The 25,267-nt window shown below is 47.4% G+C and overlaps 2 protein-coding genes across 4 annotated transcripts in view; one reads left to right on the top strand and one right to left on the bottom strand.

Annotated features, from left to right (window-relative positions):
- Slc25a48 (solute carrier family 25 member 48) overlaps nt 1-25,267 on the bottom strand; it is a 57,089-nt gene that overhangs the window by 5,223 nt on the left and 26,599 nt on the right. Inside the window, exons 5-8 of one of the 3 annotated variants that reach the window (XM_051172266.1) lie at nt 24,525-24,782; nt 22,445-22,578; nt 14,607-14,736; nt 10,977-11,920 (exon numbers count right to left, since the gene is read on the bottom strand). In XM_051172266.1, coding sequence (XP_051028223.1) covers nt 14,614-14,736; nt 22,445-22,578; nt 24,525-24,782 — 515 coding nt within the window. In that variant the 3' untranslated portion in view covers nt 10,977-11,920; nt 14,607-14,613. Of the gene's footprint in view, nt 1-209; nt 586-10,976; nt 11,921-14,606; nt 14,737-22,444; nt 22,579-24,524; nt 24,783-25,267 lie in introns of those variants that run through there. The other 2 variants (XM_051172262.1, XM_051172258.1) reach the window with 2 other exon arrangements.
- Il9 (interleukin 9) lies at nt 5,007-7,399 on the top strand. Its single transcript, XM_051172500.1, has 5 exons — nt 5,007-5,120; nt 5,223-5,258; nt 5,338-5,370; nt 6,581-6,712; nt 7,200-7,399. Exons 1-5 carry the CDS (start codon nt 5,007-5,009, stop codon nt 7,311-7,313), a joined length of 429 nt encoding a protein of 142 aa, XP_051028457.1. The 3' UTR covers nt 7,314-7,399.

Genomic DNA, 25,267 nt, shown 5'->3' with positions numbered 1-25,267 from the left:
GGGCTTACCCCATACAGCTGGTGAGAAATATTGATCTAAGAATTACTATTTCACAAAGAAATTAGTGCTGGAAGATTCTGGGAACTACTTATCTCTTTACTGTTTAGAGTAAAATGTGGAATGGTTTTTTTGTTGTGCTTTTTTTTTTTTAGCTTGGAAACTTATTTTTTTAAAAAAAAAAATTTTGGGGTCATTTTGTGTTGTGGCTTCCTAGAACAAATAGCCAATTTTTTGTTGTAGAAATAATCCATGACACGCAAGCCTTTTAATCACAAGTATGTTAAGTTTTATCTTTGGAACAAAATAAATGGCTGATTGTTGTCTCCTGTCACTTATTTCGAAAGATGTTATCTGTGCTTGATCTTGGCCTGCAGTCTGCTCCCCAACCTCCCTTGTAGTTAATGTCAGTGAGTCATTTTGGAGTTAGGCGCATTTCCTGCATTTGCATACTTGCATTCTGATGCTGAGAAAATCCTAGAAGCCCAGCTTCTGAAGCTGCACACAGCTTGGCCAGCACTGCTGTTGCGATGGTGTGTTCAAGTGCAGGGCTCCCCTCGTGGCCCTGATTCTGCTGCTCTGTCACAACTGAGGGGGTGTGGGGGACAGAAATGAAAGATAAAAAACAACCAGCCACCTATCCTCTTCTTTACATAAAGGAGGCCTTGCCCCACAGCCCTTCCCTGTGTGGCCACTATGTGAACAAGCCCTGCCCCACAGCCCTTCCCTGTGGTGTGGCCACTATGTGAACAAGCCCTGCACCAGGGGCTCAGAACACAATGTTAGCTCTGTCCATCACCTACTCACTCCTCAAATGCTTCCATGTTCAGCTTTTAAAACATTAAATAGTCATCTGCTGGGAAGATGTGTTGGTTATTCCTAAATAATATATATTACATATACACATAAATAATACATATAATGAGCTAGCAAGAGCAAATTTATCAGTCACAGCAATTGCCGAGCACTTGATGAATTTAGAATTGTTTCTTTTTTCCCCCTGGGGATGCCATTGATATTTGGGTGGAAATTGCATTAAATACTTGGGGGTAGTATAGACATTTTAAATAAATTAATTTTCCCACATGATGTTTCCCTTGTGTGCACACATACCATCTTCAGTTTCTTTTATCAGTGTTTTGTGATTTTCACTACAGGGTTTATTGTTACTTCTTTGGTTGATTTTCTTTCTAGGCTTTTGGGCGTTGTTTACTGCGGGACCTGAACGGTCCAAGCCATCTTGCTGCCTCAGCATCCTGTGTAGCTGGGACTATGGACTTGCACTCCCATACCTGGCTTATTCCAAGGCATCTATCTTGTTTTCACTATGTTTTTGCTGCTTTTGTGAATAGATAGAATGCCTCTCATATCTTCTGAGTAAGTTCATTATTACTGTATAAAATATTGCTGACTTTTATGTTGGATTATGAAGGATTTCACTGAATTCCTTTATCTGTGTCTTTTGGTGGAGTTTTGATTTTTTTTTTAAATCTATATATCATGTCATTTCAACCAGGTAACTTGATTTCTTCTCTTCTTATTTATATATCTTTGATTACTTTTATTTGATATCTCATCTCATCCAAAATTGCTATTATAAAAAATAGTAAATGTTACCTGGCAAGAGTGTGGGTAGAGTGTGGGCACTGCTGGGGGAATGTACATCACTACAGACATCTTAGTGTCAACATTTGAAAAAGAAAAAGTGAAAACCCAAAGAATCCAGTAATCCTACTCCTGGGTCTATCCAAAGGAAATGGCTAAACACGTCTACAGGCAGGGCGCGGCACTATTACAACACTCAGGTGTAGGACCAACCTACAAGTCTATGACAGACAGAAAAGGAAAATGTGGGTAATAGGATATGTATAGTTCCTGGAAAGTAGAAAAGAGAGAAAAGAGGAATTAAAAGGCCTTGGAAAATAGGTGCCAGGACACAGATAGATAGAAGGAGCGAGTTTCAGTATAGCATGTCGGAAGGAGATGCTAGTCTACTCAAGCACAGGGGCTCAGGTTCCAAATATAGGGATGAAGAGATGACTCAGAGGTTAAGAGCACTGGCTGCTCTTGCAGAGGTCCTGGGTTTGAGTCCCAGGACCCACATATGGCAGCTCACGACCGTTTGTAACTCCAGTTCCAGGACATCTGATACCCTCCTTGGTCTCTATGAGCATTGCGTACAGGTGGTGAACTCACACGCATGCAGACAAAACACTCACATATATAAAAAAAGAATAAATAAATAAGTCTGATTATAAAAAGGTTCCAAACATAGACAAGTGATAGAAGTGTCTTGGACCTGCACTGAAATATCATCACACTGACCAACAAATACATGCAATTATTATGTATTAGCTTTAAGGAGAGATAGATACATATAACTGCAAAATTACTGCAGTCAGGGAAAGCATGGAGAACGCGAGCAGGCCTGGTATGGGACAGCTGACGAAGGACATTCTAGGTAGATCTTAGCAAGGATAAGGGTGAAGAGGTGGAAAGAAACGGCAACTGAGGAGGGTCAGTGTTAGGAAGTCAGTGCCCAGTGAGAAACTTCCCAAGGGAACTGTAGTCACTCCCGGACAACATATTCCAAGTCAAATAGTGTTATCCTTCTGGAAGGAAGGACTCAATGGATGGTTCCTCCTTCCTGATTTCTTGTTACTGTAAAAGTTAGGTGACCACCTGAAACACACCAACATGTATGGACGCCATCTTTGCACCATCTCTTTTAGGTGGTGGCAGAGAGGCAACCCATAGACCATGGGTCAGGGCAGAACTTTCTAGGCAACATAAGTAGTCAGGATTAAAATGAGACACATGGACCCCACTGCAGCAAAGTTGTGAGGGGAAAGCAAATCTTTCACTGGCTTTATTGCCACACTGAACTCTCTAGAGACTTGTCAGAGAAAGGTGCAGATCTGGACTTAGAAACACAGGTGTTTTCCATAGGCTAGGAGGCTATCAGGTACTTTGGGGCAGGCATATAGGACTAAGCTGTGGGGAGATTTGGGAAACCTGGTAAGAAGTCATCTCTACCTTGTTTACATCAAAGATGGCCCCTCTTTCCCACTGTGCAGCCAAATTCTGACAATGGCCCTCTCTCCTGAAAAAAAGGAATTCAATAAAGGCAGACATTGTCACCCACCCTCACCACACACCGCACAATGTTTAGTTTACTCCTGCTGCCAACTAGAGAAGATGTGCCTGGCCGAAGGACCTCACGCCTGTTGATCTGATGGCTGCCTCTTACCTGAGTTCACCTCTGAGGATAACTGTCTTGAAACCTCACAGAAACCCAGTTTATAAACAGTGTACTTTTCCATTTAAAAGAAATGTTTCAAATTAATGTTTGAGGTCAGTCGACAAACATTTAGTCAGAGTTTGAGTCTCCAGGTATCTCATCATGGAGACTGGCCAGGAGAACCAGACCACAGAGACCTTGGGGTATGGGCGGGGTGGGCAGGGCAGGCAAGGCAGCCCTCAGGGCAGCTGGAGAACACTTAAGCGGTACACTCGAGGGCTGTGAAGGCAGCTCAGCTGGAAAAAACACCAGCCCACAAGCCAGCCAACCCGGGCTCAATTCCCAGAACCCACGTGAAAATGCGGGATGCAGTGGTATTTACCTGCAACTCCAAAACTCCTACAAGAGATGAGACAGGAGAACTGAACAGAAACTTGAAGGCCAGCTAGCCTAGGGTACACAACACACCAAAACCAAGAGAGTCCCTCCCTGCCTCAGAGACAACTGCCCCAAACTGTCTCTTGACCTCCATACACTTATACCACAGTAATAATATTTAATAAATAAATTGTAAAAAGGATTTTTAAAGATGCATGTGGTAGCTGAGGAGGGGGTAGCCTGGCAGGGCCTAGTAGGGTGTAGCTTGGTGGTACAGCATACTTGTCTGGCTGTTCAATTTCTGTACCACCACGCTACCCCCAAAACCTGGACTTGGGATTTTCAGTATAGAGTCTACTGATCTCTAGTTGTATGACTTTGGGCAAATTATTCTCTGTGCCTCAGTTTTCCCCTGTATGAAACCCTGAGGGTAACTATAGTATTTGCATCGGTACTTCACAGAGGGTCTGCGTCCTGGACGTAGTGATGAAGGAATCCACACTCGAGGACCTGGTAGTATATATCCACCTGCAGATGTATACAACTGTAGAAAATGAGGGTGGCAAATTAGTACCAATCTTATTTGGTGGCTTAATTTACATAAAGCACCTAGGATGGGGCTGATAGAGCCATAAGTGCTCTAGGTACTAGGCTGTGCCCTGTTGTTTTAGGCAGTACCCTGTTTTAGTACTGAGCTTTGTTTTGTATATTTTACCTGACGTTACCCAGACACATAGTCTGTAAAGAACCTGAGACTCCTTGAGGCCAGTGCTAACAAGTACAGTTACAGCTTCCTGTGCTTATAGAGAACAGCTCCTCATATACTCGCCTAGAATAGGACCTCTCAGAGGTGGATACATGAGGTAGAGCTTCTGTTCCAAGCCCTGAGACATTGAGATACCAGCAATCAAATATGGGGCTACAATGGCCAGAGGAAAACCCCAGTGAGTGGAAGGGGTACCTTATCTTCCCCAATATCCCCAGTGTGACCCCTTCATTACACCACCTACAACCATCCCTCAGCATTTCCACCAACATGGAGGGGAAAACACAGACCTGGGCTTTCATGGAAAGCATTCTGATTCTCACAACCAGAATTCCTGCCTCTAAAGGGGGGTGGGGGTGATCTTTAACTTTTCCTTTAGTGTTTCAGAACACCAGTATTAGAAAAGCATCTTCTCTGAGGAATGGTATTTCCTGGCACAAGACACTCTTTTGTCAAGTGACTCAGACTGATTTTTTTTTTTTTCAATATCAATTGGCCCCAACTTACAGAGAAAAGGTGGGCACTGGGTATCAGTTTGATGTGGGGGTTTTTCCCAGTTTGAAGAGCTTTAAATACGACTGGTCTGGAAGGTGCTGGTAGGTTGAGTGCCAGACTCCCGACAAGATGCTTGTGGCATCCGTCCTTGCCTTTGGCCTGCTCTTTGGTTCTGTACTAGGCCAGGGATGCAACATCAAGAGGGGGATTTTAAACACCAATTACCTTATTGGGAAGCTCAAGGTAGTTCTTTGGGGCTGGAGAGAGCTGGCACTGTGTGAGCCATGCCCTGGGGGATGGCAAAGGGCACTTTGCTCACCACGGTTATCATCTCTTTGCCTACAGGATGACCCACCCTCAACATGTAGCTGCAGCAGCAACGTGAGTAAATGACCTTAAGAGCCTCCCAAGTGTCTCTGCTCACAGCTAGGATGCTCACACTGTGTTTTCTCTCTTGCAGGCGACCAGCTGCTTGTGTCCTCCCATCCCATCTGTAAGTATAGGCGAAAAGGACCACAGGACACTGTTTTGAAGAAAAATAACACAATTTACTTGACATTCTAAATTCTAAATTATTGTTTAAGTGGAACTGTTATAGTATAGACTTTATCTTTAAAGTGTGTGTGTGTGTGTGTGTGTGTGTGTGTGTGTGTGTGTGTATCTCACACCTTATCTATATGTTTAAGTTACCTTCATGGCCTTTGAGAACCTTGAACATTTTTCAGAGCCTAAAAATTATTGACTATCCTCTGAGATAAATGGCCATGTACAAAATAACAAAAATGAAAATTGCTTTCTGATTCATCTGCTGATGACTCCAGGCATATAAAACAAACAAACAAAATGGATTGTCATTACCTATACCTCCTTGCTCTGCTTTCTCTGGATTCCTCCCTCCCCCTCCCCCTCCCTCCTCCTCCCCCTCCCCCTCTCTCCCTCTCTTCCTCCATCTCCCTGCTGGGTTTCAGGGGCTGTTATGTGGTTCCAACTGTGCTCTGGGAAGATAATATCTCAGTTTGGTGCTGGGGATCAAATGGGACCCTAAGAGAGCAACTCCCACCCTGACAGTGAGGGAAGGCCAGGGAGGCTCTGGGACTCTTCTAACTCCTGGATATAATGAGGGAGCAGTTACCCAGACCTGTAGCCATTTGCAGGGCTCACGCTTCAAGCTGGACCTGGGGGAGAGCTGAGCTTGGGACCCTGAGGAGATCAGAAGCCTCATCCTTTGGCCTCTGTGGCTAGGGAATGGTCCGCCTACCTTGGGTCTTCTTGATGCAGGATTGTAGCTTATTGAAACATTGAGCCCTGTGCAATGGTGTGTCGCCTCAGCAGGTGTGAGAAATTGCTTTGCCTTTCTCAATACTTTCAAACTCACAGCCACTGGATCTGGACAGGGACACCAGGTGCATGGAGGAGGCAGCATTGGCTTTCCTGGGACATCAGGGCCCACATTTCCTGTCACTGGAGGAATGACCCCCCCCCCCCACCTTGAATTACTTTAAGATCATTTCCTAGAGTGGCAGGGACAGATAAAAAAAACAAAACAAAACAAAACAAAAACAAAAACAAAAAAAACCATAGCACGAGTTTGGGTGGCACTGGTTAAATTAAGTGGCTCTTTAAAATTCTCTTGGTGATTTCTTTCTCAAAGCATCCTAGACGGTTCTTATAAATCCTTTTCATAAGACCTTGTTATTTACCAGGATGATTGTGCCACACCGTGCTTCCAGGAAGGCCTGGCACAAGTGACCAACGTCACACAGAAAACACAGTTCTCAGTTTTTTTCTTCCAAGTGAAAAGGACAGTCGACGTTCTAAAGAGCAACAAGTGCCCGGTGAGTTTCGTGTTTGCATGTGACAGCTAATTTCTGAGTGGATGCTGTCTCCAAAGGAGTGAGGCCTCTGGGGCAGAGCCTGGAGCCACCTCATGTGCTCGTCCCCCAGCAAAGGAGAGAGGATGGCAAAGTCAGCGTGGGTAGTCCCGGCTGGAAGGGGGAAGGTAAGAAATTGAACCAGAAACAAGATCATCGAAGTGGGATCTGCTGTGGAGTCCATGTTCCCCCCAGTTAAATGGAAACCGCTGATACTTTTGTGTGTGTGTGTGTGTGTGTGTGTGTGTGTGTGTAGACCTGGAATCCTGACCCCCCCCCAATCAACTCCTACGCAGTCTAGCTAGACCAGGATCGCCCTTCTTATTCTCCTGACATTCCACTCCTCGCTCCCTGTCCATCAACTGCTCCCCCATGTTTAAGGGACCCTGGGGCTGCCAGGTGCACACTGCTGCAGTTGCTCACTTGTTCTTACCCACTTCCCTCTCTGCAGGGGTTTTCCTGCGAAAAGCCATGCAACCAGACAACAGCAGGCAACACTCTGTCATTCCTGAAGAGTCTCCTGAAAACATTCCAGAAGACGGAGATGCAGAAAAGTCGAACATGAAGATGGATATTATTTATTCTATTTATTGCATTTATAAAACCTTTTCCTCTTTAATTGTTCCGATGAAGAAATAAACCCAGCTACTCTAGATCAAAACCAGTTGTGTTCCTGTTTCCCATTCAGTTTTGGAATAAAGATCCAGGGGGAGGGAGAATACAAGCTGTGTCTCCAGGCGCTTTCTCACAGTTTATTCATTCCTGGTGCTCAGAACAAATAAAGCTCCCAACTTTGTCATCGGTAGAATGGATCAAATACTTGGTGATAAACGGGTTCATGAGCCTGAGCACAGAGCCTGGCTGGTATGTAGGTGAGCAGCTACACAGAACATAGCTGCTCCAGCCTGTGGAGTCCCTAAACCAAGATACCTTTACCTATCCCTTCCAAACTTACCACTCAAATGGGACACATAGGGAAGGCCGAGGAAATGACACATATTGACAATAACCATTAGATTGAGCATTTAATATTGGCATTGTTTCTGATTGTACCCGGAGACAGAGCCTCCTTTCATGGCTCAGGGTTGGTGGAAGTAAACTCTAGTATTCCTTTTTTATAAGCATGAAAGTCAAAGCTTTCTAGGTTGGATGGGTTCTCAAGATCCCGCAGCTGGTGAAAACGTAGAGCAGAAAGCCACTTCCAGCTGGTTCTGCTTGCCAACCCGTCGCTCTTCCTGTCTCATTCTGTTGTTCTATATAATATTTCTAGACTGCTTCCTCTGATCATTTGACCTAGGGGTCAAATGGGTTCACCACCGCCCTAGTGCACACCCACCTGTCCAGAAAGCAAGGGTCAGGCAGGGTTCAGATTTCAAGCTCTTTAGCCCTTTTAAAAGTTAATGCACAATTCATGTGCTATGTGTTACATAACACCCATTGCAGGATCTGGGGCACAATTCTGAAATTAAACGCATCAATATTCTGCAGCAGAACCGTAGGACATTCACACGGGACAGGTCAAGGTTTATAGCCAAGCGAGTCACAACAACCTTGAGTTGGCTGAGCTGTTTGGGTTTGGGGATGGTGATAACGGATTGGGGAGCCTTATGAGGAAAACCACTTTGCTCCAGCTTGGGGCTCAGTTACATCCCCGTCCGGTTCTGGGTCATCTCCAGGAGGAACAGAGGCTTCTTCAGTTCCCTTCTGGACCGGCACAGTGGTTTCCCTGCTCCTGGCATTTCTGAGTCAGATTACTCATTGTGGTTTGCTGACTGTAACTCACTCAGGATGACAGGCAGGGGTAGATGCAGTGGCTGGCATGGTCTCACAGAACCCGACAACGCAACCCCACCCCGCAACATAAGCTGCTGCTGGAGGGGCGGGACCAAGCAATCCGAACTGAAGCTCATTGCCACATCAAAACCACCTGCCAGCTTGGTGCTTTCCCTAGCCTTGTCTGTCAAGTCATGTAAGACGAGAGATTCACTCCTGCAGACAAAGTCTGAGGAGGGCTCGCCTGGGGTGAGGAGAGTTTGTCTGGAGTGAGATGGGCAGAACACTATTAAGACGCACCTTGGAGAAAGAAGGAGAAACTGTGGCATTTATTCCGTGTTTGCTGGGCACCAGGCAGTACTAAGTTACTATGTGTGGCTTGTAGGCTAGTGAGTTGGACCCTCACGCTGACCCCATGAGATAGTCACTGACAGTTGTGTAGGGTAACCTCGTTATATAAATAAGACTGAAAATAAATAAACAAATAAATAAATAAATAAGACTGAAGCCCAGAAGCACATTGTTCAAATGGATGAGCCTGCTGCCCTGTGCAGTGGCTAAGTCCCAGGAAGATTGCTTCCAGAAACCCAGAGGATAAAACAGGGACTCCCTGGAGAAGCTCTCTGTATCGCAGCCTTGGAATTCAAAGTCACCTCCAGGGGAAGAAGGGGACCATCTTGAGTTGAGCATTTCATTTAGAATTCCCAAATTTTCCTCAGAAGTGGCAAAATCACTCCCCCACCATGACCACCCTCACCCCCACCCCCCACCCCCGTGCAGCTATTGCATAGACTGGAAGCTTGGTGGAGAAGAAGTGAGGCCCAGTGCGGGGAAGGGAGCAGCACTGAAATTTAGGTAGAAAATAAATGAATCAAGTTGCACCTGCGTCCTGAACACCTGAGGGCGAGGTTTGATGACTCAAGAGCCATGATAAGCATGTAGGTGCCAGCTCAGCGTGACAGTGAGATGCTGTGGGGCCGTGAAGTACTAAGGCAGGAGGGTAGAACGATCATTAAAACTCCGGGAGTGGAACCCAGTAGGCCCCCTCCATGCTCAGGGGACCTGAATCTAGTAGGTCCTCTCCATGCTCAGCCAGAGGCCGGAAGCTGTGCTTCTCTGCTTGTCAGGATCCCTGGACTTCGCTGCTGGATCACATGCAGAGAGGATTCTGGGAGTTAGAATCTGCCATGTGTCCTGGGTATGCAAAGATCCATTCAGTGTTTTGCATCTACCCCACTCCAAGTGTCCTTATGAGCTGTTCACTTGAAGGCACAAAGCAGCAGTTATGGCTCTCAGGGCTTCCTGCAGACCAGGCCCAAGGAACACAGATGCATCCACCCTTTGTCAACCTCCCAACAAACACTAAACAGCCCAGAACCGGAGACGAAGACTGAGGCGCGAGCAGGCAGAATGTGTGGAGATTTTGCAGACAGCCACTGAGGCTGGAATCCAAGGAAAGGACAACACCCAGGGACAAGGAAAGCCAAGAGACAAGAAGGGAAGTGTCAAGGACCCACGCTCTGCCACCTAAGGCACAAACTAGTAGACCAACCCCACCCCCAGGAGTTTAGTTGACCTCTGCTGCCATCAAGTGGCGATTCTATGGTATACAAACTAAAGACGCTTTTGAGGGATGGTGTTTCTTGTCCTCAAGATGACCCACAAGGCCCAAACTACCTTCACATGACTCTAAGATACCACCTTCCTCTCCACTCTCATTTTCTTATAGGTGCATGCGGTTTTTTAAGGCGTGCACAGCAGGAGACTCTTCCCGGCCTCTGAATATACCGCCCTTCCAACCCAACGGCAGCCAAGGTAGGGTGTGCCTACCTGATGCATCCTGGGACGCGATGGAAGAGGCACTCTGGGTCAACCTTGGCCTTCTCTATCGTGCCAGCAGCATCTCCTCGCCAGCCTCCTCAGTACCTGCCAGTGATGCTGAGATGGGGATGAAGCCGGCCTCTTCCTGCTAAAGGGTCTGATAATCTGGCATGAAAGCTTTTCTGGAGCTCCTCTGTTCCCAATCCTTGAGACAGTGGCTGCACGTGGCAGGTGTTCCTCTAAGTGATGAGGGCCCTTACAGCCTTGGGCTGAGAGCTAACCAGGGAACTGAGCTCTAAGAGCTGTGGAAGGTGGAGATGGAAAAAAACAACCTGAGAGCAATCATGTTGGCCTCTAGGGGGAAGCAGTGATTTTTAGGTGCTAGGTCCAGATTGCACGCAGGTGGGATGGAATGGAGCAAACCAAGGAACATCCTTAAAGGTTTGTTTTTAGCAGGGCTGTGAAGACAGCTCCCTTTCTGGGATTTGCAATCACGTTGGACTGCATTTCTGCATGGCTGGTGGTGGTTGCCCAGGTGACAGTTCTGGGCAGGATTCTGAAGTCATGATCAAGAGTGTGCTGAGAGGGATTCTGTGGCTCCTGAGAGGAGTGGCTGCTGAGGGCACAGAATTGGAAGTGACATCACAAACACGTGCCACATATTAGCAACGCTGTCTCCTATGTGGTACTCAAAGGAGATAAAAACAGAAGCATAAAATCACACTGGGAAGCAGAGCATGTATTTTATTATGGTTTCCATGTAAAAGTCAGGACCAGAGAACACCCACCCTCTACAAGCTCAGATTGCCATCTGCCACTCACAACACTAATATGTGACACTGTTCGGGCCTATGAGAGAATCTAGATTTTTCTCTCCTATGTGTTGCTTTCCAGACACTGTGCCCTCCCTTCCCACCTCAAGGATGGGGGCGAGGGAGGGAGGGATGAAGTACAAGTCTACACTGGATTTCCATCATCCATGGGCCAGGAATGATTTGCCTGTTCTTCCAGGTTCACATCCAGAGCTGAAAGAGATGGCTTGGCGGCTGCCTGATCGATCCATGGTCTGCCGCTTCCTTCCAGCACCCGGACTGGGGAGAGACAGTCTGCAATCCCAAAGGCAGTCAGTCCAAGCTCAATATGCTGGCTATGGCCCACCTGGCACAGAACAGGGACAGCTGGCTTGTCCCTCTCTCTCCAGTGCTGGTTCTACAGGTTCTGTCAGCGCTAGCCTGCAGTGGGATGAGGCCTGGGAGGTGAGAGGGACTGTAGAGAGCCCTCTTCTGAGTTGTGGCCAGGAGGATCTAGGCTCAGACAACGCACATGGAGATGGCTTTTGTGCTACAGAGATGAGTAGTGATCACCGACACGCTGCAGTCAGTCAGCATGGCTGTCTGGGATTGTTTCTAAATGTTCAAAACAATATGGCTCAGGAAGAAAATGTCTCCTTTCTTTGGGTAGGAAGCTCTGGGCAGACAGAACGTAGGCTCCTGGGTCTGAAGAACAAATGTCAGGGTAGGACATAGGCCAGCACTGTTCTGGAAGGCCTCTGGCACCCAGATCCTGAAAGGGCGGGGACTGATGACACAGGACGACTCCTGAGCAAACCTAAGAACTGCTTACAGCGGGCTGGGACCTTCTTTCTCAAACTATCCCACAACAAAACAATGACCCCACAGAGTTCTCACTGAGCCTCCCATCTGGGTCATGAGGAGCCTGGAAGGAAACAGCTAAGGCCGGATGAGAAGGAAGGTGCAGTCACGCTGTGACTCTGGGGAGCTGCGCCTGCTATCCCGTGCATATATTTTAGAAGCAATTTTTATTGACCCTGTGCTTGGGACTCTGGAGACAGGCACCATCCCACTACTTCTTAGGGTCTGCAGCATTCCAGGGTCATCTGAGACCCACTGTCTCCTCCATTCCTGGGACTAGATGAGGAGGGAGGCACTGCTGTGTACATCTTCAGAGAGTTCCTATGTGGCCTGCTCCAAACCTTTGCAAGTAGAAGCCCAGGCTCACCAGAGGACGTGGCGTTCGTGGCTCCCAGTTAGAGGAGGGTGGCAAACACTTGGAGTGGAGTCTGTTCCAGACAAAGGTGCTGCGGACCACTCATTCCCACTTGGGGGAGCCTCTTCCTACTCCCCCACCTCCACTGCCACCCTTAGAGGCTTTTTTCTAAGGAGACTGGTTTCCAAGCCCTTTGCAGGGGAGGGGACATTCAGAAAGAAACACTTCCAGCTGGCTCAGCTACTGCTCTCAAATGCCGAATCTAGGACAGTCATGACTTGGCTCTCTAGAGACTTCCTCTGGTCTCCTTAAAGAGCTAGTCCTCAGGGTGGCCAAGAGTGGCATGGTATGACAATAGGACAATTGCCCAGTCACTCCGGGATCTGAGGTCTTGGTTTGGCTTGGAAGCCATTTTGTAACCACATGGGGCAGGTTAGGCAGGAAGGCAGCTGCTCTGTGCAAAGTCGGCTCTGGGCCTAAGGCCACAGCTGGACCTTATGGTGACTGCAGAAATTCTTGCTCTGCTTTCTGCAGTTTCTATGTTTTCCTACAATATAAAAATGCATTGATTTGTTGCAGGATTTTTTTAAAAATCATTTTTCCCTGTTAAAGGGGATGGATGGAGCCGGGTGGTGGTAGCACATACTTTTAATCCCAGCACTTAGGAGGCCGAGGTAGGTTGACCGCTGTGAGTTCGAGGCTAGCCTGGTCTACAAAGTGAGTCCAGGCCAGCCAAGGCTACACAGAGAAACCCTGTCTCAAAAAACCAAAAAGGAGAGGGCAAGTGATGGATGGGGGTGACATCCTAAGCAGCACAGTGTTAGGAATGGAACTATGTCCCTGCCTGCCCTGCCTTGTCCTGAACATTACCCAAATACAGCAGGCTGCACCGAGAGCTTTAATTATGTGAATTGAGTTACCGCCCTTTTTCACTTTATATAAAGGGGGTGAAAAACCAGAGAAGCTGTGTCAAGATTCTAGTAAAGGACTGCACGGGTCTATTTAAGGCCAACTTATAGGTTCTCCGTGGTCAGCCTGATGGATGGCCCTCTCTGCCTGCCTGCATCCAGGACCTGGTACACTGTGCTCCTTCCCAGCATCCCTCGCAGCATGGGGTTGGAGGGCAATAGCTGGGCTTCTAGGCTCCCCTGATGGTGGCCATCCTCATTGGGAGAATGGGCATTCATAGAGAAGGAGGGAAACGGCTTCTTGGCTGATGAGAAAGTCCAGGATTGACCCCTGCATCTTCTGAGCTTGGCAACGGACAAGTTTGCGTGAAGGGAGGAGCAGCCACAGGAGGGAGGGAGGCATAGTGGCCAGGGAGAATGCTGGGTAGTCATCAGAGAAAAGGAGGAGGGAGGAGAGCTGTTGTGTGTGCGGAGAGGGGTGGAAGGAAGGGTTGGGGGGGGGGTTAGAGGAGACATAGACCCTCCACTGGGAAGAATGAACAGGACAGCAGGCAGCTAGGGAGTCTGCAGTAGGCAGACCACATCTCAGCTAAGAAACGAAGCTGCCATCCTGAAAGAGGAGACTTACAACTAGAGCTGGAGGTCAAAGAGACGGCAACACTAAGACCCAGAGGGAGTTGGCTCAAGGCACAGAAGAAACACAGACCCCCAGGAGAACGGGGGTGGGGGGTTGGGGGCGGGGTGGGAGAGGAGAAAGGTATTCAGGATAGGCCCCCCATCAGGGCTGGAGCAGGAAGTGGCCTCAGGAGCTGACTCCCACCCCCCACCCCCTGCAGAATGAAGCAGAAAGCTGTTGAGGGCATTTGAGCAAGACATCAGGTGCACAGTGCTACACTAATCCTTCCTTTCAATGAGAAAGGAAAAGCTGAGGACTCGGACTGTGAGAGGCAAGGAACAGCCTGTCCCCTGGAGCTTTGCAAGGAGTGTGTTAAGCTCAGAAGGAAGTGAGGAGATGGCCCTGTGTAGGCATGGGATAGCCACTGGGGTCGGTGTCCTCAGAGCACGGATCATTACATTTAAGGAAGAAGCTAAAAGCGCTTCTCTCCAAGGACCATGGAAGCTGCAAATGGGGGAGAGGGAAGGAGAACTGGCTGTGAGATGTAGATCTGAGCCCATCTCAGTCACTGGAGACCCAGCGCACCACTGCCCACGATGGCTGCTTCAGAACTGCCTCGCTGCTGCTAGACTTAGCCCAGGGGACAGAGGGGGCATTTCAGAAGCTTGTGACAGTCTTGTGAGGAAGAACAGAGTCCAAGCTTCAACCTTGGCTAGGGAGAAAGCACACTGACCTGATGCTTATGTGCCTGTCATAGTGTGGTCGCCACGGAGTGCCTTCAGTGAGAGCTCGTACCCGAGGAACATGGCTGCGCTCATGGGGAATCCACGCACAGCATTCACAGTGACACCCCTGAAAAACACCTTTGTGCGGGGGGGTTGGGGGGGTCAGTTATCCGAGGTTAACCCTCTACAGGGCCAACACACAGTCTCAGCAGCACTGCCTCTGAGGGTACTGGAATGACTGCACCTGCAGTGTTGTCCAGCCTTGGCCAGAGCAGAGCCCAAAAGCTCTACATGTGGGAAGCCTCTGACATGTCCCATGACATCATTGATGGCGCTTGCCTATACGGGCTCTGTAGTGCATCTACTGGGGGCTTTGGCAAGCCCAGATCCAAGCAGTTCTTTGCTGGTATGGTTCTAAGCACTTATGTTTATTTTCTTTGTCTCTCTCTCTCCCTCCCTCCCCCTTCCTCCATCCCACCCACCCTCCACACCGCTGCTCTCAGTGTTCTGGAATCTCCATATAAAGCATCCAGCCACGCTCAGTGACTGTGTTAGGTGCTGTGTGTCCTACACCATCCCCAACATGGTAGAAGACAGATCCAGGACAGTGCTTAAGACCACAGGCAAGGATATAGTCACAACCTGGGTAGGTGACAACATCTCCAATTATAGGGGCAATGTTGGGCTGCTAAAGGGAGTTCCAGGGAACAACCCAGACAATGATTCTTGAAGCTTTTCCTAGTGCCCGCTGAACCAGTGGGCACCCAGTGAGTATGCATCACCTGTGGGAGCTGAGGTAACATGGTCTGAATAGAGAATCTGCTAACCTCCACCTCCGCGGTGACCTGTCACCTGTGTTCTGTCTTCAATTCCTAGGCAAAGCTATGACATGCCTCCCATGAGCTCCTCATGCCTCAAATCTTTCTGCTTGGTACCAGGTGGACACAAAGAGACATGGGCAACCTATAATCTCTTAGATGTAATAGGCTCACTCCAGAGCAATCAACAGCAATTTTACCAGGCAATAGTGGGAACAGAAAGAGGCCTAAGAAGCTACCCTCCCCGCCAGGTGTTCTCAGGAAACTTCGCCATCAAAAGGTAAGCCCTTTCCCAAGCATGACCAGATTGCTGTCAGGACAGGAACTGAACCTTCTTTCACACAAAATCATTTCAAAGTTTAAGGCACAGAGTGGGCCATTTTCAGAAAGAGGCAGCCAGCCTTTGCCTGTGTCCACTTGCAGGGGCCACTGGCAGCCACAGGACTCAGCTTGGCCTAGGAGAGGAGCTCATGGATGAAGTGCTGGAGCCACCCAGTCAGACCCACACAGTTAATATCAGCACTCCCTTCCAATGCCTAACCATATTGGAATTCCTCAGGCTCACCCAGAGTGACTGAGTAATAGAAAGACTGGATCCAGCTCCAAGGGGGAAAATTCCATGCTGGGTGCCCAGACTGCCTGTAACCTTGGCTTGACTCTGCTCCGAGGCGGAGCCAGTTGGGCCCAGCCTAGAGCACAGCCTCAGAAAACAACACTCAGGACTTAGGAGCCAAGACCCTCCTCACAAAGCCTCTATGGCTCCCTACTACCTGGGACATGTCTACAGTCCTCCCTGGCCTGTGATGCCCTCCTGCCCCAGCCTTATATTCTCTCTGGCTGCCTGTCCCATCTGTCTCCCAGGGTCATCTCTGGTCCCCTCTCTTTGGATGCTCTCCAGACCTGTTTGCAGCCTCCGTCCATCCAACCAAGGCCACCCCAGAGTGACCTTCCCAATCTCAGAATGCCCTAACATTTCCCCACGGTCCAGGACTCAGTAGTCCCTGACAGGGCAAAAGGCACAGTCTGTGTGGTGATTCCCCTGGTTTCAGCACTTATGGGTACCTGGCTCTGAGGAGAGCTCCTATAATTACTTGTCAAATGAGTCCCTGAAGGATGAAAAGTGAATGAATGACAGAAGAATACCCTGTGCTGGGGCAGTCTTGGCAATGGTAGCTGTGGGGGAGGGGGAGGAGGAGAGGGGCATGTGCGCAGGCAGGGGAAATTAGGGTGTGCCTTATGGGCCAATTGCTGTTTTTACTGTTTTTCTTGTTTTACTGCCCTAAAAACTAAGTGTGCTTTATGGTCAGGTGCATCTTATTGTCTGAAAAATATGGCAGCATTAGGACTTCATACCTCTAAAGGACAGGGCCACCAGGCAATTGACCCTGGCCACTCAAGAAGCTTGACTACCACACACTCTCCTCCCCAGCCCAGAGCTGACCTCATCACACCACCAAGGCTCAACTCCAGCCTCCTCAGTTCAGGAGAGAAGCTCCTTTCAGGAGCCATAGCTACACAGCCCAAGACAACCCCCTCAGAGCAGACAGAGAATAGGACCAACGTACCAGGTGCTGTGTGGTGGTGGGTTCCTAAACCATGGGCTTCTGGGCTTCCTGTATCCCAGCAACCCTTGAGTTATGAAGACCAACCTGCCACCAGTATCAGGAGTCCTTTCTGAGCTCTAGTTACTACTGAGTTCCCCTTCCCCGGGCAGGTGTACTGTCCAGTGCTGGCAGACCACTGATGCAGCACAGCAGAAGGCATGCACAGGACCACTGCACACAGAGAAGGAACACAACAGTCTCAGTAACGGAAGGAATAATTGACATGAAAGGAATACCTGGGCTGAGCTGGCTCAGTGGGTAGGAACACTTGTTGCTCTTTCAGAAGACCAGAGTTCAATTCCCAGCACCCATGCCGAATGGTTCACAACTGCCTGTAACTTCAGCTCCAGGCTATCAGGTAAGCCTCTCCTAGACCCCAAGGGTATTTGCCCTCAAATGTGCATGTGTCAGTGCTGAAGAGATGGCTCAGCAGGTAAGAGCACTGTCTACTCTTCCAGAGGTCCTGAGTTCAATTCGCAGCAATGATATGGTGGCTCATAACCATCTATACTGGGATCTGATGCCCTCTTCTAGCATGCTGGCATACATGCAGGCAGAACACTGTGTACATAATAAATAAATAAATCTTTTTTAAAATGTGCATATGTACCTCCCCAACCCCACATGTATACATAATTACAGAAAAAAAAATTGCTGAGCTAGCCCTGGGACCTAAGATACAGGGGCATCCACAGACCGGGGAGCCTCAGTTTGTTGTTCTGCCTTAGTCTCAGAATTAGGAAAGGGCAGTGAGGTAGTTATGGTGAGCTGAGAGCTCAAGTCAGCACATCAGAAGGGCACAGGTAACAGGAGCTTGGGCTCAAACAGGGAAATGAAAAAGCCCTTGGTGGCAGAAACAGATCTTAGCTAATAACAGCCTTTACATGCAGGCTCAGTTTTTAGAGTTGACTGTCTGCGTTAGAAGCACCTTCTGTATACCTGACCCACAGCTGTATTGGTATACAGCAGGTGATTAATACCCAGAGGCCTCGAAAATTCAAAGTCAGGTTCTCCACTTGCTCGGCTCTCAGTACCGAGATTGCTTATGACACTGCCAACACATGTGGGTGAGAGCGCCTAGCTCGGGGGTTCTTAACTTTCCTGATGCTGCGACCCTTTAATACAATTCCCTATGCTGTGGTCATCCCAACTTTAAATTATTTCATCACTACTTCATACATAACTGTAATTTTGTTACTATTATGAGTTGTAATGTAAACATCTGATATGCAGGCTATCTGAGATGTGACCCTGTAAAAGGGTATGTCAATTCCCAAAGGGGTCACCACCCACAGGTTGAGAACCACTGCCCTATTTAGACTATTAGCCACTTCAGGGGGTACAGCTTGGGGAGTTTTAAAAGACTGAGACAACCTGCCCAGTCCACAGACTATAAAGCTAAATATGGCCAGCAGAGGCCTCTGGTGCACAAATTACAATATATATATATATATATATATATATATATATATACATACATACATACACACACACAGCTCTGGTAAACAAGGGAAACTTGTCCAATATGGGGTAAGTAACAATATAAGCTGCAGGGAAGACAAGAGATCACAAGTTCAACTGCCCTTCACTTTCATGCAGGAGACTGTAATGTCCAGTGCTGGCGGACCACTGCTGCAGCACAAAAGAAGACATGCACAGGACCACTGCACATGGAGAAGGATATAAGACAGTCTTGGTAATGAAAGGGATAACTGACAAGAAAGGAACAGATGAAGAAAGGAAAACTAGGAAAGAATCCACATGTTCAACATAGCAACCCAGCAAATCCCCATTACTGATGGGAGAGACAGAAGGGAACCAATGGTAACCCAAGCAGTGAGAGAAATAACAACAGTCAGGGCAGGAATTAGTAAACCACTCTCACCGTTAACCTTAAACGTAAAGGCCACCAACTCAGCATGAGAGAGACTCAGACTGGCTGACTGGACTAAAAGATCAACCCAGATGTCATTGTCTGCAAGAAACACACCCCCACTTGTACACACCCAAAGTCTAAAGGTGAAAGACAACCTATCCGGAGGCTGGAAGATAAAAACAAGCTGGCATAGCCATTCTGATATCTGATAAAGTAGATGTCAAACCAAAATTGGAAGAGATAAGAAGGTCACTATATATGAAGGAGGGGAACAGTTCATCAAGAAGACAGAGCATTTGTAAATACATATACATCAAATGGTAGACACTCTGTTTCCAAAATAAAACTATAGGACATTAAAGGTCACAGAGATCCCGTTATAATAGTTGGTAATTAAGTATCCCAATCTCATGTAAAGATGGACCATCAACCTAAAAGTAAACAAACAAAACCTCTTAACCTTAAATTGTAAGACAGATTAAATAGACTAAACAGATATGAAGAAATGTCTCACCCAACATTTACAGAATAGGTACTCTTCCAGACAGCGTGAGGGACCTCCTCTAACAGGGGCCACAAATCAAATCTCTGCAAATAGAAAAGCCTACAAATGATTTCTGTTTCTTACCAAATCATAGCCAATTAAAACTAAAACTCAGCAACAAGACACAGTATAGAAACTGCAAAAATTCAGGAAGGTCAAACAACATACTCTTCAATAATTCTTAAATGCTCATTGAAGAAATCAGATAATTTAAAGATTCCTAGAATCAGATGAAAATGAAAACACAAACCTATCAGAAAATTCAGGATACAGATAAGGCAGTCCTAAGAGGAATGTCTGAATGCTTACACATAAAACCCAGAGCAATATTAAAAAACAATGTAATGGTGCACTTCAAAGTCTTAGAAAAACAGCTAGCCGCTGATGGCATGTGTTCATAATCTCAGCACTCAGGAGGCTCTATCGGGCAGATCTCTTAAGTTTGAGGCCAGCCTAATCTACAGAGTAAGTTCCAGGACAGCCAGGGCTACACAGAGAACCCCCGCCCCCAAAAGCACAAAACAACAAAGTCTTAGAAAAACAAGGACTAAAGTGGTTGTACAAGTTTGCACTCCCACCAGCAATGGAGGAGTGTTCCCCTCTCTCCACATCCTCCCCAGCATGTGCTGACACTTGAGGTTTTTTTTTTTTTTTTGGTCTTAACTATTCTAGTAGGTGTAAAACGGAATCTCAGAGTCCTTTTGATTTGTATTTCCCTGATGACTAAGGACACTGAGCATTTCTTTAAGTGTTTCTCAGTCATTTGATAGTCATCTGTTGGGAATTCTCTATTTCTAAATGGGTTATTTGATTTGGTGGTACACAATGGAATATTACTCAGCTATTAAAACTAAGGAAAACTTGGAATGTGCAGGCAAATGGATAGAACTAGAAATGATCATCCTGAGTGAGGTGACCCAGACCCAGAAAGACACACACGGTGTATAGTCACTTATAAGTGGATATTAGTCCAACACAGATGTCCTCTGAGTGGTGGATTGGGACAGATGCTGGGACTTGCTGCTGGATTCCAGGTGAGAGTGGTATGGAAGAATGGGGGGAAGGGAAGGAGCCAGAGGGTTTAGGAGCCTCATAAGAGGACCATCAAGGTTGGCAGATGCGAACCCATGGGGGCCTGCACAAACTATTGCACCAAGCAAGGACAATGCACACAGTGAACCTAGACCCCTATTCAGATATAGCCAATGGACAGCTCATTCTCCATGGTTGTGAGGAGAATGGGTAGCACCTCTGACATGAACTCTGGTGTCTCCAATTTAATCACTTAGTGGGGAGGCCCAGTGGCACACAGAGGAAGGGGAAGCAGGCTATCTGGATAAGATCTGTTATGGTGGGGGAGGAGATCCCTTTTTGTCAGAGGTCTAGGGGGAGAGGAATAGGGCAAAAGAGGAAGAGAGGGTGGGAACAGAAAGATACAAGTGAGGGGATAACAATCAGAATGTAATCTGAATAAATTATAATAAATTTTTAAAAACAAAAAACCCCAGTAACAACAAAAAAGAAAACCAAGGACTAGCCAAGTCCCCAAGCAGTAGGTGGTAATAAAAAATCATAAACATCAGGACAGAACTCAGTGAAATAAAAATGTTTAAAAACATACATAGAGTCAAAGAATTGGTTCTGTGAAAAAATAAGCAAGATTGGCAAACCCCTGGCCAAACTAACACACACACACACAGAGAGAGAGAGAGAGAGAGAGAGAGAGAGAGAGAGAGAGAGCTAACACTAAAGTTAGAGATGAAAGGCTGAGATTGCCAGAGATCCCAATGATATCCAAGCATCTACCAAGGAATAGTCAGACTATCTGTGTTTTAAACAACTCGAAGCCTAGACAGAACTGAAAAGATCCTAGGCCCATATGACCTACTATATTAGTTCAAGAGAATATAAACAATTTAAAAATATAGAACAATCAATGTGATTTAAACTTGAATTAAAAAAAAAAAAAAAAAAAAAAAAAGCCCAGAATGGGACAGATTCACTGCTGAATTAAGTATTTAAAGAGTTGAAACTAGTGCTCCAGGAACTTCTATAAAACCAACAAGGAAGAAACACAACTAAACTCATTCCACAAAACCAGCTGGTAACCCTGACACCAGCAGCAGATAAAGACAATAAAAGGGAATTTACAGACCAAATTCCCTGATGAACAAAGACACAAAATTTCTCCATAGAACTCCTGCAAACCTAATTAAAGAGCACAATAAAAAGCTCATATGTCATGACCAGGCTGGTTTCATTCCATGGATGGCTTGATCAAACATATGCAAACTAATATTAATAGACAAAAATCACAAGATCATCTCAACAGTTTAACATCCTGTCATGAGAACAGCCTCGAAGAAACTAAGACTAAAAGAAACATACATCAACACACTTGAGGCCATGGATAACAAACTACAGCCAGTATCATATTAAATAGGGGGAAACTAACTAAAAACTTTCCTCTAAATTCTAAAGTGAGACAAGGGTTCTCATGGTCTCCTCTCCTGCTCAATACAGAAATTGAAGTCTTAACTGCAGTAATATTGTGAGAGGGAATGAAACGTATACAAATAGAAAGGGAAGAGGTCAATTTGCCCCTATTTGCAGATTCCCACCATCTCATCCCTAAATCCTAAGTAATCCACCCTGGCCCAAAACAAAACAAAACAAAACAAAACAAAAAAAAACCTCTCAAGCTCTCAAGACTTGGTCCACATTTTCAGCAAAACAGCAGTGTACAAAATCTACATACAAAATCCAGTAACATTTCTATATACCAATAACAAACTTGCTGAGAAAGAAATCAGAGGGTGAAAAAAGAAAAAAAAAAAGATTCCATTCACAATTGCCTCATAAAGCATGAAATATCTAGGTATAAACTTAACTAAGGACAGGCTGGTAACCTTAACCTCCACCTCACCCCAACTCCAGCCTCACCACCCCATGTCTGAGCCCTCTGGCAGGCTGCTGCTGATCCAGAGGTCTATAGGACTCTTACTTTAAGGCCTTCCTGCTGGTAACTCTGGGTGATGCAGTCCAAGACACCTTTGTACTTGTTTAAATAGACCCCATCAGCTTGCATCCGGCTTTTCACGACATCCATTGGAGTTGCTGTTGCCCAGGAAATTGCTCCTGCAAAGTCAGAGAAACCAAGTGTGTAGGCGCTGGCTGTCTTGGGTCTTCAATGCCTGGCTTTCTGAGCTGACATCCTCCAGAAACACCTTAAGTAGAGGGGGAAGTGGGCTGGGAGCAGGACTTCTGGTCCTCTCTTCCTCCACTCTTGGACCTATAAGCCTCCTGAATCTCCTCTGTGAAGGGACACCATGCCATGATTTTGAGTTTGCTGTGGGAACGCTGTGGGAGCCTGGAGCAAGAGACCAGGCCATGGTGGCACTCCACACGTGGCAACATTTATCAGGGGGATCGCAACTGCTTCACAGTAGCTTTTCCCAAGTTGGCAGAGCAAGCTCAGGGTGAGACTTGTGACCAAAGGCTTGCAGCCACCTCCAAGGGTTTCATTTGAATCTGAGGAAGCTAAACAAAGCCTGGCCTGTCATGAAGACTGCTTGCTGGGAAAGGCCAGCCCAGGACTGCATAAAACTGAGGGACCACATATAGAGGTCAGCTCAGAAGTTCCAGTTTGAGCATTTATTTGACCTTAAATGGTTAGGAAAACAGTGATCGGATTTTTTTTTTTTTTCTAACACACAAATTGGCACATTCTTGACTGGGGAGAGACAACAATCAGTGTCAAAGTCCAGGGCTAGGTTTTGTAGCTGCTGCCCAGCAGCTCTCCAAGGAGACCTCAGCACACCCTGGACACTCTGCCCATGCAGGCCTCCAGTGCCTTAGCGGTCTGCCATGGCCTCGGAAGCCTGCCTAGATGCCCATTCTCTCCTGCCCTTGCCAGGGCTCTTGGCTGCTTCCCAGCATGTGCCTGGGATACGCAGCACTCAGTCACAGTGAGGATGTCATAAAAACGAGGTTGGCAGGCCCTTGGCGCACGCTTGCCACACAAATGAGAACAGATGAAAACTTGGCAGGTGGGGTAGGGGAGTGGGGGCTTGGGGGTGGGGAGTGGGGCTGGGGGTCTTCCTGGGAACAGGTCAAGGGATGAGCCTCAGACCCACAAGAGCATTATTGTATGGCAGAGGCATGGGCTTTGTGTATGTTTGCTATGAGTTTAAAACACAGATAGCAGCTGGGAGGTGTTGGCACATGCCTTTAATCCTAGAACTTGGGAGGCAGGGGCAGGAGGATCTCTGTGAACTCGAAGCCAGCTTGATCTATAGAATGAGTTCTAGGACAGCCAGGGCTACACAGAGATACCCTGTCTCAAAAAATACCAAATCAAAACACACACACACACACACACACACACACACACACACACACACACACACCAAAACCAACAACAAAAAAAACCAAAACAACAACAAAAAACCAGATAGCTCTGAGGAGGATGAGGAAGAGAAGTAGGAAGAGGAGGAAGAGGAAGAGGAGGAGGAGGAAAAGGAAGAGGAGGAGGATGAGGAAAATGTTTAAGAGGCAGTAGGGAGCCACATCAAAGAAGGTGTGGCAAACCACTTTCCCTCTGAATGAACAGGGGTCGTGGTGCAGCATAGTAGGGTAATAAGTCCACGGTGACAAAATGAGCAAATGTGGCTACCCTCGGATGTTTCTGACTGCAGAGCCCTGCAGTCCTGTCATCCCTGCATCATGGCCTTGGGTATCTCAGTGCAGAGTGTGGAGGCTGGCTCCTCTCTCATAAACCTAACAAAGCCTGATGTTCAGGAAAAGCAAGCCTCGATAATAGCTGCTAGAATACACCCTTTGCCTCAAAGTCCAGTAAATTCACATAGAGATTTTCACAGCCCTGGAGGGAAGGACATGAAAGGTCAAAGGCCATTCCCCCACTAGGTATGCACAGAGTAAGTGAAGTGAAGGGTCCTACATATTTGGCTGGATGACCCTGTCTCCTCAGGGCTGGGAAGGTTGTGGTAAGCTCCTCTGCACTCTCCCATCACTGTGGCAGGCCCAGGGCCCAGGGACAGGACTCCCACTTCTGTGGCCCTTACCTGCAATGCCACCTGCCAGCCACACTGCAAAGGGGCTGGGCCCTGTGCAGGCCTCAGGCGTGATCCATTCACTCAGGAATACATAGGGAGTAAAGTAGAGGCAATATCCTGGGATGTCCCTCAGCAGCATGGCGCTGGCTCCCCGGTACAGCCCTGCCAGGCCCTCAGTCCGCACAATGGTTGAAATGCAATGCACTGGCCCCTGGTACGGTGCCTGCTCCCCTAGGGCTACTGCCCTGGACTTCAATCCATGGCTGGCTGAAAAGACAGGAGGGAGATGGTGGCAAGTGACCGGTAAGAGACTGGCCAGCTCCTGGTATCACAGCCAGTCCAGTCCACTAACAGTTCCTGCTCACGTGACTCATTTGCTTTTACCAAGCTATCTGTCACCCTTGGCAGCTTACGCTAGAGTTCTGAGGCTCCAATAAGGAGCCCTGGCAACCTGTACACCAGACTGGAGACAATCCAAGCCAAGTTGCCCTGGGATTCCCGGAGCCTTCTGGTCAACCATCACTATGCACTTCTACGTAGTTGTGGTTACAGAATGCTTGGGATCATTGAAGACAGCCAAGTCAAGCTCACTCTAATGGGGAATTGATAGTCATTCATATTCACTCTCTCCCTCCTCCCCTCTATCTCTTCCAACACAGTGTATGTTTATTGGTGGTGGCGGGGTGGGGGTGGGGGAGAGGAAGGGGGAGGGGGTTGTTGAAGACAGGTTGTCCTGGATTTCAAATCCTCTT

Source organism: Acomys russatus, chromosome 3 (genome assembly GCF_903995435.1).
Source record: "Acomys russatus chromosome 3, mAcoRus1.1, whole genome shotgun sequence".
Taxonomy (NCBI): Eukaryota; Metazoa; Chordata; class Mammalia; order Rodentia; family Muridae; genus Acomys; species Acomys russatus.
Note: the sequence above shows the minus strand (reverse complement) of the source record. Positions and strands in the feature narration are given on the sequence as shown.